Raw genomic sequence first — 12,597 nt, 5'->3', positions numbered from 1 at the left:
TAACGACTTTATAAAACTGTGAAATAGTAAAACAAGTAACATACTTTTAAATAAATAAAGCATACACTTCCAGCTCAACTTCACTTCCACTAAGATTCGCGCAGAGCCACTTGTCTAAGTCTATGTTTTAAGGTCTAGCCGGGTCATCTATAACTACAATAAGCAGTTCTGTGGCGCCATCTAGAGGTCAAGTGACATAAAAGCTGTAAAAAACAGTTTTGAATGACTGGGTTTCGTCATATTGTGGGTGGCAAGTTCACCTTGCAAGCCAATGCAAATTAGGGTAGAAATGCTCATGACTAATGCCTTCCTTTTATTCGAAGAAATTGTCTTCAAATTAACAGTTTATGTTAATTGTTGCATACTTAAAATAAACAGCAAAACACTGGTCGAGCTATATTTTTAACCGGATCTGTAGCGGTATTTGGCATGAACTATAACACATCAAGAATTAGATTTTTTCTTTATTTATCACCCACTGTAAGCTTAATGGACTTATGCTCATAAAGCCTTGCAGTTTCACAACAGATCACAAAAGTCAGAGTTTGAAACTTACTGTGACGTTTCAACCAAAAAAAAAAAAAAATGCCAATCGCAATATGGCAGCCACGATGACGTACGATCGACGCTCATGGGACGTCTGTCTATGCCAGGAAGCTTTGAGGAAGCCTAGCAAGCTACATGACATAATACGAACTGGTGATGTTGTGTAACTACATATCTTGTGAGTGACATTTTAAATCGTTGCTTGGTTACTGTATTTAATGTACCGACGTTATCACAGACAGTTCTGATGGTTTATTTATCCTGTAATATATGATTAGCTAACTGAGGCTGAAGAGCAGATTAGCGATCTTAGCCGAACAGCTGATGATGTGTTCCGCTCTCTGTTAGCTTAGCCAGCTAGCACATATGCACAGCCACATAAACAAAAGAAGACCGTAAAATGATCTGACGTTTATTTTTCTTTTATATACACATTGTAATCTTATATGTTGCTCTGTTCTCTATTATACGAAGTGGTTAGTACCGGTGTTATAAAGTTAATCAGTCTTTATGTGTTAATGATCCCTTAATTGATATGTTTCAAAAGCAGTTCATGTATTGTATGGAAAGCTAACGTTTAGTGCTGCTGATTGTCAACTACTTGTAAATGTCTCTTCTGGACAATGTAATATATAATATAGACCAACACTGATTTTCTTCAGTTTTATTGTTCATAGATACTTGAAGAAACGTGTTGTTTAAAGTTTGGAACGTATTTTCACATCCTAATTGTTCTGTTTGCAGCTTCATCATCATGCCTGTAGAAGCTGCAGAGCCCCAGGCGTCCTCCTCCTTCTCCAGCCCGGTTAGTGCTGCTCTCACTCCAGGAGGCTCGGAGGAGGATGGATCTGCAAGAGGTTCTGCACTCTGTACTTTCCCTGAGAACGGTCATGGTTCTGAGGCAGCTGCAGCCTACCCTGCCAACACTGGACCCGGGGAAGGTAACAGTGGTAAGCTATACTACGTGTTGTAAGAAAAAGAAAATCTCAAAAACGGATTCAAATAATCTACTGATATGATATGTGTGGCATGTCTAGCTGGCAAGCGGTCAGGGACCTTGCTGCAGATCGATCGTCAGCGCATCCAAGTGGCATCTGCCAGCTCCGGAGCAGATGAGCTGCAAGGCCTTGGTGTGTTTGTGTATGATCAGGATGTCCTCGAGCAAGGTGTTCTGCAGCAAGTGGATGAGGCGATCCATGAAGCGAGTCAGGCTGCAGCGAAAGCTGAGGCTGAGAAGGAGTACGAGTCTGTGCTAGATGACGTCCGGTGAGGAACACTGTTTGTAAATGGCTTGATTTGGTTCTTTACCATGCTTTTATGTTTTAATGAAGTGTTTTATTGAAATTTCCATGAGAAAACAACTGTTATATATGTGTTTAGTAACCAATATGTAAAAAAAAATAAGGTCACATGCAAAAAAAAACCTTGTTTGATGTGAAAGCATGAAGGCTTATTTCAATTTTTTTACAGGTCTGGGTATGTGTGGAAAAACAAATCTATGAAAACAATGTGTCTAGGCGTTAGTCCTATTGTCTGAATTCTTCTATCCATCTACTTGTTTGCCCATCCATTTAGCTGTTGTTCTACCCATCCATCCATTTAAATTTCAGACTGGAAAATTATGGAATTTTCACTTGGATAGGTAGCTTGGATTTCTGTCTGTCAGTGTTATTTTTATCTTTAAACAACAATAGAGTCAACAGTTTACCGGTAAAGCTTATTCTGCTTTGCTCGTGTGTCTTGCAGGTCTGTTACAGCATCTTTAAAACACATCAACAAGATTATTGAGCAGCTGTCTCCCTATGCAGCCTCCAGCAAGGATATCAGCAGGAAAATTGAGTCTGTGAAACGACAGAAAGAAAATAAGGTAAACCTGATGTGTATACACATTCCACACCACATAACTGATCAATAAAAACAGTGACACTAATTGCGCAAAAAAAAAAAAATGTGTTTCAGGAGAAACAGCTGAAAAAAGTAAGAGCGAAACAGAAGCGACTTCAGGCCATACTGGGAGGAGAGGACATTCAGAGAGTGGAAGCTGAGCTGTTGGCAGAAGATGATGGAGAAGAAGGTGATGTGTTTTATGTTTTTATATTTCACTGCTTTCACATGTACTTTCTAAGCAATGTATACACTGCTGAGAGTTGTTTTATGTGATTATTTATATATATATATATATATATATATATATATATATATATATATATATATATATATATATTGACACAAATATCTTGAATATTTCCAAGTAGGCAGAAATTCTTTTTATGTAATCCAGTTCAGATGGTTTTACATATAGAAAACAAAAACTATCTGAAAGGACTAACTGGCTTAAAAAATTATCCCTAGCTGAGAATTAGTGCACTTAGAGCACAAAAGAAGTCTGCCTAATCACAATATATGATTCACATTTCCCCCACATTTACTGTTTTTAATAGTTTGACTTTACTTGGGAGAGAGAAAATAACATAAACCTTGTTTGAAAAGAACAGCAACAAAAAAAAAGAAATCTAATATTAGACTTTTTCTTTTTATTGTCGCTATGATGTTGAATTTTCACCTGTGGTTTGTTCCCAGTCAGCTGTGTCATCACACATTTGCAAAGGACTTTGGATCCTGTTTGTTGCTGCCTATTAGGTGTGATGGACATAAAATATTTTTTATCTAACATGAAGATAGAGCAACAGTTATGCAACGCAATACAATTAATATATACTGTAGCTGGTGAGGCTCAATGACAAGCATTTAACACATTTAGTTAGTTAAAAAAATAACGCCCTGCTTCACTAAGGGCAGTTTCTAGAAAAAGTCATTTTTTATAATCTTTTTGTTACTGTTATTTATATTTGCACCGTTTAGTGTCATTCAAATTACTGGTTGAAAACCGTCACCGAGTTTACCGTTTGTTTTCTTCATGTTAAAATTAGGATGATGCGTGCTCTTTGGCATCCAGAGACAATATGGGAAGAAGACGAACTTGTGCATGTAACTCTACATTTTTGTGTGTTTTATCAGAATCTGGACCATCCACGCTGGGCAGCATGCTCATGCCGGCACAGGAGACCGAATGGGAGGAACTCATCCGGAAAGGTCACATGACTCCTTTCGGCACCAGAATCCCACAAAAGGAGGTAAAGAAGGAGCCTCGGAAACTGATGCTGGCTGAGAACTCAGCGTTTGACCAGTACCTGGCGGACCAGGCCAAGTTGGCCACAGAGCGGAAGAGGGTACCTCTTCTTAAGAAGAAGAAAAGTTCTGCACTCCACGTTTATGAGAGGACCAAAACAGGAAAAAACGTTTCCTCATCCAAGGACAACAAACTGAAGAAGCGCATGCGAAAGCTGCAGATAAATGCTTTGAAAACCCATCCAAAGGCTCGACCCAAGACTGAGCCAAAGCTTCCTAAACCTCGGAGGAAACGGCACACAGAGGGAGAGCAGACAGACAGCGAGGGGTCAGAGTACCTGCCCAGTGATGAGGGACTGGACTTGGACCAGCAGGAGAGGGAAGCCATGGAGGAGGGCTTTAGGGATAGCAATGAGGATGATGAGTATGAACTAAAACTGTACAAGAAGAAAACTGTGGGGACAGGAAGGAAGAAAATGAAGAAAAACGACAGTGAGGACGAATACTCCCCTGAGAGTTCAGACGACGACGACGGCGACAATAACCGGGGTAGATCAAAAAAATATAAAGACGACGGGGATGTGGACTACTACAGGCAGCGAATAAGGTAAGATTAGTTCTCTCAAATTACGAGTGTATGCAGAGGTTAAAAAAAAAAAGTTTTTTTTTTTTTTTTATCAGCTGCTCTTATGTATCAAGTCACATTTGTAAATTCTCAACCAGGAAAAGATTGACTTTTTTTTTTGCATCGAATTTGCAATGGCAATTGTGTAAATGGGCTATTGTTCTTGACTTTATTTAAGGTGAAAAGCAGTTGGTTTTGCTTCTCTGTAGTGCAGAGAAAGAGAGAGAGAGTTAATCCCAGATGAGATTGGCAGCTGTTTCTTGACTAAGCAAATTCACTCTCGGTTCCTCTCTTCACTCTCTGCTCTTGCACTGGCCTAATTATCCTTCTGCACATGGTTTTATGCTCTCATTCACCCCGATGCTCAAATAAATGGAAGAGCAGGCCTAATGAGATTTCATATTTATAGCTGCCAAATAAATTGTGTTGGCACACGTATTTTTCTCGACTCCCAGCAACTAAATGTCAATACAAATGGGCAGACATGTCACGGTGGTGAGGCTGGGCTCATGTGAAGGATGATATTATTAGAGTGGGCTGGATTTCTGGTTGGGTTGTAGGGGGCGAAGCGGGGCGGGGGCAGAAAAGTGTAATTAACTGAACCAATGCTTAGTCTTGACTTAATTAGAGAGTGCGGTCTCCCAGGCCCAGCTAAAGGACCGGTTTTGTAACAGGGTGACAGGACCGGGCCCAAATGAAGATGGATTCTTATCCTGCACACCTCACACCTTTCTGGGGAACTCACACTGCTAATTGTCTGTATCAATCTTCATTTACTGCATGACGACTGTGCCTTTAACTGCCCTCTCCCCTGCACTGTTAAGACTCTCCTCTTTAAAATAACTTATTTTGTTGCAAAATCTCCCCTGTGCTCAGCGTAAGTGTTTACGGCCCGCTAACATGTGAAAACATCCACGTCTGTAATCGATCGATGCATTTTCTGGAACTAAAGTGCGTGGCAAATTCATAAATAAATACAATTGCTGTTCTATGTGAACTGATTCAGTGTGCAGACATGCTCATTATTGATTTCCTTGTTGTTTCAGGAAATGGAAGCGACAGCGGATTCGAGAACGAGAGGAGAAGCGAGAAAGAGGGGAGGAGCTTACAGACGACAGTGACGCAGAGTTTGACGAAGGCTTCAAAGTTCCCGGTTTCCTCTGGAAAAAACTCTACAAGTAGGTTCACTGTGAACATTTACAATTAGAAAGATCATAAGGTATCCACAAATGCTTACAAACTATATATCAACTATCAACTAATGTTATCACATAGAGTTCTCCCACTGCTTTGGTTGTCCTTTATAAGATGATAATAACCAGAAATATTTTTGATAACTTGGAAAGAAACAAATGGGTTAATTGGTAATTTATTAGTGGTTACAAAAAAACCCAACAAAAAATAAATCTGTCGGGGGGAATGTGTGTGTTTTGTCAGCCGACTCCTTAACATCTGATAACTTGGATGTGTTTGGTCCCTGCAACATATTAATAACACCTCTAGGTACCAGCAGACCGGTGTGCGGTGGATGTGGGAACTCCACTGTCAGCAGGCAGGAGGCATCCTGGGAGACGAGATGGGATTGGGCAAAACCATCCAGGTCATCAGCTTTCTGGCAGGACTAAGCTACAGTAAACTGAGGACTAGAGGGTCCAACTACAGGTACACACACACACACACACACTTGCACAAATAAACTGTGTCCAGAGACTGTGTGTCTGTATGGTATGAATATTTGATCAGGAGGATTTCTGCTTGAGAGTGTTCGTCTGAATTATTAAACGTGTTTCAATTATCAGACTCCTCACTTTCTTACTGCAGACATAAGAGAAAACACTTACGCTCTGCCTGCGTGTGTCTGAGGAAGACCGTTAGCGTCTTCACGGCTTCCTAAAACGAACCTTTTGACTCGTGAAATGTAGGCGGGCCTGGTGCGAGACGGCTAATCAGCCACAGAAAGCGCGGTGCAGTGCTGGAGATAATCGTGTTTTGTTGCACAAATGACACTTTGTGCGTTCGATGGGTGGAGTCTCCCAGATGGTCAATACTGTGTCTACTACAGACGCCCACAAATTGATTGTTTGCAAACTCAATTATGGCCCAGTATCAATAGCTTCCACCAGTCAGAGGCTCATACCAGCCCATTAGTACATGTTGGTGTGTGTTTGACAATGGAATTGTAAATCTTTACAGAAGAGCTGAGGATATGTCCCATTAATTCCTTTGATTCTTAAGTTAGAGACACAGTTGCAGGAAAACTTTGTGTTGTTTCTCTAAGAAGTATGAAGTCGCACGCAAACCGAGTTCATTTTCCCGTTTCTCATTTGCCTCTCGATCACCACTCCGTGCTGAAACATTTATCTCTCGTGCTTGGTTCCAGATACGTCGGTTTAGGTCCAACGGTGATCGTGTGCCCGGCCACTGTGATGCACCAGTGGGTGAAGGAGTTCCACACCTGGTGGCCTCCTTTCAGAGTGGCGGTCCTGCACGAAACCGGCTCTTTTACTAGCAACAAGGTAATGTTTTTATTTGTGTGTGCTGGTGTCCATATTTTAGCTTAAAATGTTTAATGTCCTCTGGGAGGCACTAGGTCTGGCTTTTCCCTTCCAGTGCTCATCATTTACAGCATAGAAAATAAAATATATATATATATATTTTTTTTGTTTTTTTATTTCTTTCTGCAGGAAAAGTTGATTCCAGAGATAGCAGCGTGTCATGGCATCCTGATCACATCGTATTCAGCTGTGAGAAATTTGCAAGACATTTTACAGCGCTACGACTGGCACTATGTTATACTGGATGAGGGCCACAAGATCAGGAACCCAAATGCTGGCGTCACCGTCGCCTGCAAACAGGTATCGCTCACTCACACACACACACACACACACACACACACACACATATATATACACACTCATGAGGATGCACAAAGTTCAGTAAGGTTCCATCTTTTATAGGTAGTAGGTAATGTTCTGAAGTTTCTTCCTTGCAGTATAGATAAGTTTTCAGTGTGAAAAGAGGAAGTCATCATGAGAATGTTCAAAGGCAACCCAGATTAGGTGAAAAATATTTCACATGCTTTCATTTTACAAAAAATAATCAAAACATATCAAATTGTGTTTAAGCTTTGTCTACATCAAAGTCTCTGTCTGCCAAAAACAGATGACACTCAGCAAACTCACTAGTCCATCACCAAGAGAAGTACTTTTTTTAAGAGTAAAATAGATTTTAATTTAATTTATCTTTATTTGTTTTAATTAAAGTGAGAGTAAGTCAAGTAAAAGAGGGAGAAAAAAGACAAAAACGGGACCACTGTGTTGTCGACGTGCCGCTGCTCTTTTGAAAGCATTAACAGATCAGCGGTGTGAGACAATAACAAGCCTTGAGGAGTTTTTCTGCCATTAATCGTGTCGCTAATATGCGGACTGGTATTCTCGCTTTCTTCCCTGTAGTTTCGCACTCCTCACAGATTCATCCTGTCCGGCTCGCCGATGCAGAACAACTTGAAGGAGCTGTGGTCTCTGTTTGACTTCGTCTTCCCTGGCAAACTAGGGACGCTTCCTGTCTTCATGGAGCAGTTTTCTGTGCCAATAACCATGGGAGGATACAGCAACGCGTCACCTGTCCAGGTACGTGACCCTGCTGTACAATGAAGGTTGGCCTGTCAGGCGTTCAATCCCTTTTAACTTGACGACAAGGAGGAGTGGCAAGCAAACTTGCATGAAGGCATTTTTGCGCACTTCTGCGTGGCTGGACAGAGGCCGCTCAGAAGGAAGGACAGTGGAGCAACAGAGCTATTAAGCCTGGATAATGTAGGTCTGTGCAAAGGAACTTTAGTTCTTCCCTAATGTGTGAGAGTGGAAGAGGATAAAGTAAAGAGCCAGCGAGCTAAATTGTAGCTCTTTGTCATTAGCGTCTAATCGTTAATAACCCACTGACTGTATAGATTTAATTATTTAAGATGGCTATTGATGCTTCTTCCGCTGTCGATAATAAAAACCTTTACTAATTATTAATGTTATTAAATGGTCAGAGAGGGCAAAGCTCTGCTGCTTTATCCTAATCTTGAAAGTCGCAGAGCAGCAGAGCAGCTGCTCGGTGCTACATGAAAAACACGTATATGTATGTCCAGATAGACGCGTGTGCAAACATATGTGTTTGGGGCTGGACTTAATGAGTGTGTGGAAATGGGATCCATTATCGGAGCGTGTTGCTTGCAGCCCCGTGTGGCTCCACTCAGCAGCTTGTGCTGAGATCGCTGGATCCTCTACTGCCCTCCTCTGATTCTTTCCCACTCTGACCTCCATTTAGCTCCGGATCCCTCCTTTTTATTTTCCCCTCCAGCATCGCCAGTGGTGTCTTTGATCCCCCTCTGGACCCCCCAGCGAGTTAATGTTTAAAAGGCTAACTGGCTTTCAGCGCTAGCTTTAGATAAAGTGTAGCAGAATGTTTACAGCGGGGGTTCCTGGGGATGGAACCAGGAGCTCCCCCTCTGTTTCCAATAAAGCTGATCAGTCCCAGGGATGAAAGAGGAGGGCGGGCGCGAGTCCCCTGAGAGTGGAAGTGTTCTGGTCAGTGTTTACCGGCGCGAGGGACAAAACGAGACAATCAAGCCACTCAAACCGTGACGTCTGAAACGCTTTGAAGTGCGTGTTCGTCTCTGAGATTTGCCGGCTGTGATTTTTTTTTTTTTTTTTTTTTTGTAGGTCCAGACGGCGTTCAAGTGTGCATGTGTGTTGAGGGACACAATAAATCCTTACCTGCTCAGGAGAATGAAGGACGACGTCAAGGCCAACCTCTCCTTGCCTGACAAAAACGAACAGGTACTCCTCACACCTAAATCCTCTCCGCTGCGTCGCTGTTTTTCTGCTACGTTTCAGGTCTTTGAGCGCCTGATGACCTTGCATGGCTCCTGTCAGGTGAAGCCAGCTAATAAAGTCCCTGTAAAGTAAAAGGAGCTGGTATTCATTAAAGTGGCTGGTCTCTGGTCTGTCCTCGTGGCTGATGCCGCTTGACTGCTCAGTCCACTTCAGCTCATTAAATCAGTCCCACAGGAAGGTGTTTTCTTCAACAACAACAAAAAAACAAAACAAAATCACATTGCTCCCACTAATTTCTCCTTTCACTCACTTCACTTCATCAGGGGCCTTTAAAGTGGACATTCACTGCCCGTTACTCTGTCCTGATGTGTTTGTGTGTGCAGGTGCTGTTCTGCAGATTAACAGAGGAGCAGCGGCAGGTTTATCAAAGCTTCTTAGATTCCAAAGAAGTCTACCAAATACTAAATGGCGACATGCACGTAAGTCTCATTTAAAACTCATAAAATATCACATATCATAATTCTGGTTTTTGGAACTCCTTTTAATTCTCTTTTTCAGGATGTATGTTGCTTTCTCCTTAAATCTCTAATCTTGTATATTTAACTTTAAGACTTAAATGTCTTCTTTGCTTTTTGCTGAAATTAATAATCAGATCTGAACATTTCATCACTTGACTGAATGCCAAACAATATAAACGAAGTGAGAAAGTAGAAAAAAATATGAAATAAATGTAACACAAATGGATTAAAACAAAATGGATAAAAAAATATAAAATGAGTGGAGCTTTCTTAAATCACCTGATCTCACCAGCAGTTCAACGTTTTAACGTTCCTGATATCGTCTGACTTTGAGATTTGAGTTTTTGAGGTTTGAGCCAGGACTACTATGCACAAAGCTCAAAATTAAGGAATTCCAAGACCATTTCTCTTATAGCCAAGATTGTGTCCCTTAAATTTGTCTGATCTTAATCAAAATTTAATGTGTTCTCAGACCAGAAATCCTGGATATTTTTGTCCTGTTCAGCTCTTCAAACTCTTGATCAGAGCCAAGAATGTGAGCCAAACAAATGGATCTTTTTTTAATTTATTTCTGATGAACCTACATATCTTGGGTTCTGAGGCTTTTGGATTCATAATTAAACCGAAGCCCATGGAGATTAGTGGCACCGAGAAATGAAATGAAAAATCCACATGAATCTTACTTCTGAAATATCCTAACTTGTATATTTTAATAAATGAGATAGAAGCTCCCATTTATCACAACTGACCAACTGAACGTGGTTGAAGAGCCATCGGTGACCATTGTTTGCACACACACACACACACACACACACACACACACGCTCCCCCTGTAGATGTATTCAGTGGTCACTCTCAGTCCATTAACCACCATTACTAATGCAGTGACCACTGGGCCCTCATCATGAAACACAGCCTTTATTGTCTGTAAATAAATAATTTAATTCATTCCTGTTGACTAAAGTAAATAGGTTTATTTGTTTAAAAGCGCAGCACTGCACAGCCTTAAAACGAACAGTTTCTCTGCTCCGTAGGTTTTCTCGGGTTTGATTGCGCTGCGTAAGATCTGCAACCACCCGGACCTTTTCTCCGGCGGGCCCCGAATCCTGAGGGGAATCCCAGAGGACCAGCTGACCGAGGAGGAACACTTTGGCTTCTGGAAGCGCTCGGGCAAGCTGATGGTGGTTGAGTCGCTGCTGCGCCTCTGGTTCAAGCAGGGCCAGCGGGTCCTGCTCTTCACTCAGTCCAGACAGGTCAGGAACTCAAACACAGATATTTCTTTCTTTTTGTAAAGAATTTGATTTAGGTTTTTATCAGGAGGAAGAAAGAGGGTACTGAATAATATTTACATTTTCAGTCTGTTTCCTTTGAAAAAAAAAAAAATCTGACAGTCATTGCTTATTTTTGCCATTTCTCTCTTTTTAAATCCTGATCACAGTAAAACAGTCTCGTCAAGAAGTTTTGTATTTGTATCCAAAATTCTCTCGTGTGGAAAAGTACGAAATTTAGAGATTAAAAATCTGTCGGAATCCTGCAGAATAAAGAGTTTACTTTTTTGTTCTCATTAGATCGTGACATCACATTTCCTGGCGTAAGTGTTTCGTAGACAGAGGAAGTGTGTGCATGTGACAGAGGCCCCAGCTGTTGCAGTCAATACCAATGAGATTAAACCTCAGAGGGAACCTGAGACCCTCCCTGTCGGCATCTCTGTCCATGTAATATTAATCTGCTCTAATCCTTTTAGAGCTAATCCAGACCTCAAACCCTGCTCTCTCCTCCCCCCCTCTCACCCTCCCCGTCTTTCTTCACCGTCTCCCTCGTGTGCAGATGCTGGACATCTTGGAGGTGTTTGTGAGGGAGAAGGACTACTCGTACCTGAAAATGGACGGCACGACCGCGATTGCTTCCCGACAGCCGCTCATTGCTCGCTACAACGAGGTAAGGATTAACCTTCCCTAATGGCTCTGAGTGTTTCCCATGAAAATCCCGTCCTTAGGGACACAGTGCTGCAGTGGACCACTGCTCAGCCTGAGGTGGAGACACTAATTGATGTGCAATCTGTTGTTCAGAGTGGAATTTCTTCTTTAATCTGTGTGTGATTAGTGGAAATATCGCTTGGCGCACGTTTGTCTTTAAAGGTACTTTAGAACTGTAATGCGTTTTAATTATTGCTTAGTGCTCTAAAAGGATGCACTACTTTATTAATGTCAGCAGAAATGTTGTGATGAAATGTGATTTTTGCCAATGATTATCAGAATAATGTGTGTAAAAGCCGTTGAAATGCTGCTTATTAACCACTGACATTTTTACCCCGGCCCCGCTTTGTTACAGGACAAATCCATTTTTATCTTCCTGCTGACCACTAAAGTTGGTGGTCTGGGAGTCAATCTGACTGGAGCCAACAGAGTTATCATTTATGACCCAGACTGGAACCCCAGCACCGACACACAGGTTGGACACTTGCATACTATAATTCAAATAAAACACTTAGCAGCTGCATTATTACTCTGGTGGGCCTATAGAGCCTCGCTAGAGTAGCCATGCCTCTTAAACTTTTTCACAACAATCTACAGTTTTATTTTCTTGGGAATGTATGTACATGTTTTCAATTGGGAAATAAATGCAACTTCTGGTTAATGCCTTCAGAAGTCACCTAATATGTAGTCCTCCTGTGTGTAATTAGTATAAATCCAGGTCTGTGAAGGCCTCAGAGCTCATTAGTGAACAAACAACATCTTAAAGACCAAGGAACCCAGCAAGACAGGTCAGGGGTCAAGATTTGGAGAAGTTTAAAGCAGAATTGGGTTTTAAAACGACATCCCGCTTTGTGAACATCTGACAAGGAGTTTGAAAGCAAACATGCAAAAACATGACTGTCCAGCAAAAAAAAAAAAAAAAAAAAAAAAAAAAAACCCCAAAAAATTCCCCCACACCGGGGGCCCCGGGGGGACCCTGCAGG

The 12,597-nt window shown here is 41.6% G+C and overlaps 1 protein-coding gene across 1 annotated transcript in view; it reads left to right on the top strand.

Annotated features, from left to right (window-relative positions):
- Positions 1 to 633: 633 nt before the first annotated feature.
- The window catches only part of ercc6 (excision repair cross-complementation group 6), a 19,369-nt gene continuing 7,405 nt past the window's right edge, over positions 634 to 12,597 (top strand). The window contains exons 1-16 of the mRNA XM_015028057.1: positions 634 to 724; positions 1,291 to 1,496; positions 1,584 to 1,812; positions 2,293 to 2,413; positions 2,506 to 2,620; positions 3,565 to 4,282; positions 5,347 to 5,478; positions 5,804 to 5,962; positions 6,681 to 6,816; positions 6,985 to 7,155; positions 7,753 to 7,929; positions 9,007 to 9,123; positions 9,504 to 9,599; positions 10,673 to 10,891; positions 11,466 to 11,576; positions 11,970 to 12,089. Of these exons, the coding sequence (XP_014883543.1) occupies positions 1,301 to 1,496; positions 1,584 to 1,812; positions 2,293 to 2,413; positions 2,506 to 2,620; positions 3,565 to 4,282; positions 5,347 to 5,478; positions 5,804 to 5,962; positions 6,681 to 6,816; positions 6,985 to 7,155; positions 7,753 to 7,929; positions 9,007 to 9,123; positions 9,504 to 9,599; positions 10,673 to 10,891; positions 11,466 to 11,576; positions 11,970 to 12,089 (2,817 nt within the window). The 5' untranslated portion in view covers positions 634 to 724; positions 1,291 to 1,300. The remainder of the gene's footprint in view (positions 725 to 1,290; positions 1,497 to 1,583; positions 1,813 to 2,292; positions 2,414 to 2,505; positions 2,621 to 3,564; positions 4,283 to 5,346; positions 5,479 to 5,803; positions 5,963 to 6,680; positions 6,817 to 6,984; positions 7,156 to 7,752; positions 7,930 to 9,006; positions 9,124 to 9,503; positions 9,600 to 10,672; positions 10,892 to 11,465; positions 11,577 to 11,969; positions 12,090 to 12,597) is intronic.

The sequence above is a fragment of the Poecilia latipinna genome, unplaced genomic scaffold (assembly GCF_001443285.1).
Source record: "Poecilia latipinna isolate Pla-1442-1.1 unplaced genomic scaffold, P_latipinna-1.0 Scaffold113, whole genome shotgun sequence".
NCBI lineage: Eukaryota > Metazoa > Chordata > Actinopteri > Cyprinodontiformes > Poeciliidae > Poecilia > Poecilia latipinna.
The sequence above is the reverse complement of the archived record's forward strand: the minus strand, read 5'-3'. Positions and strand labels throughout refer to the sequence as shown.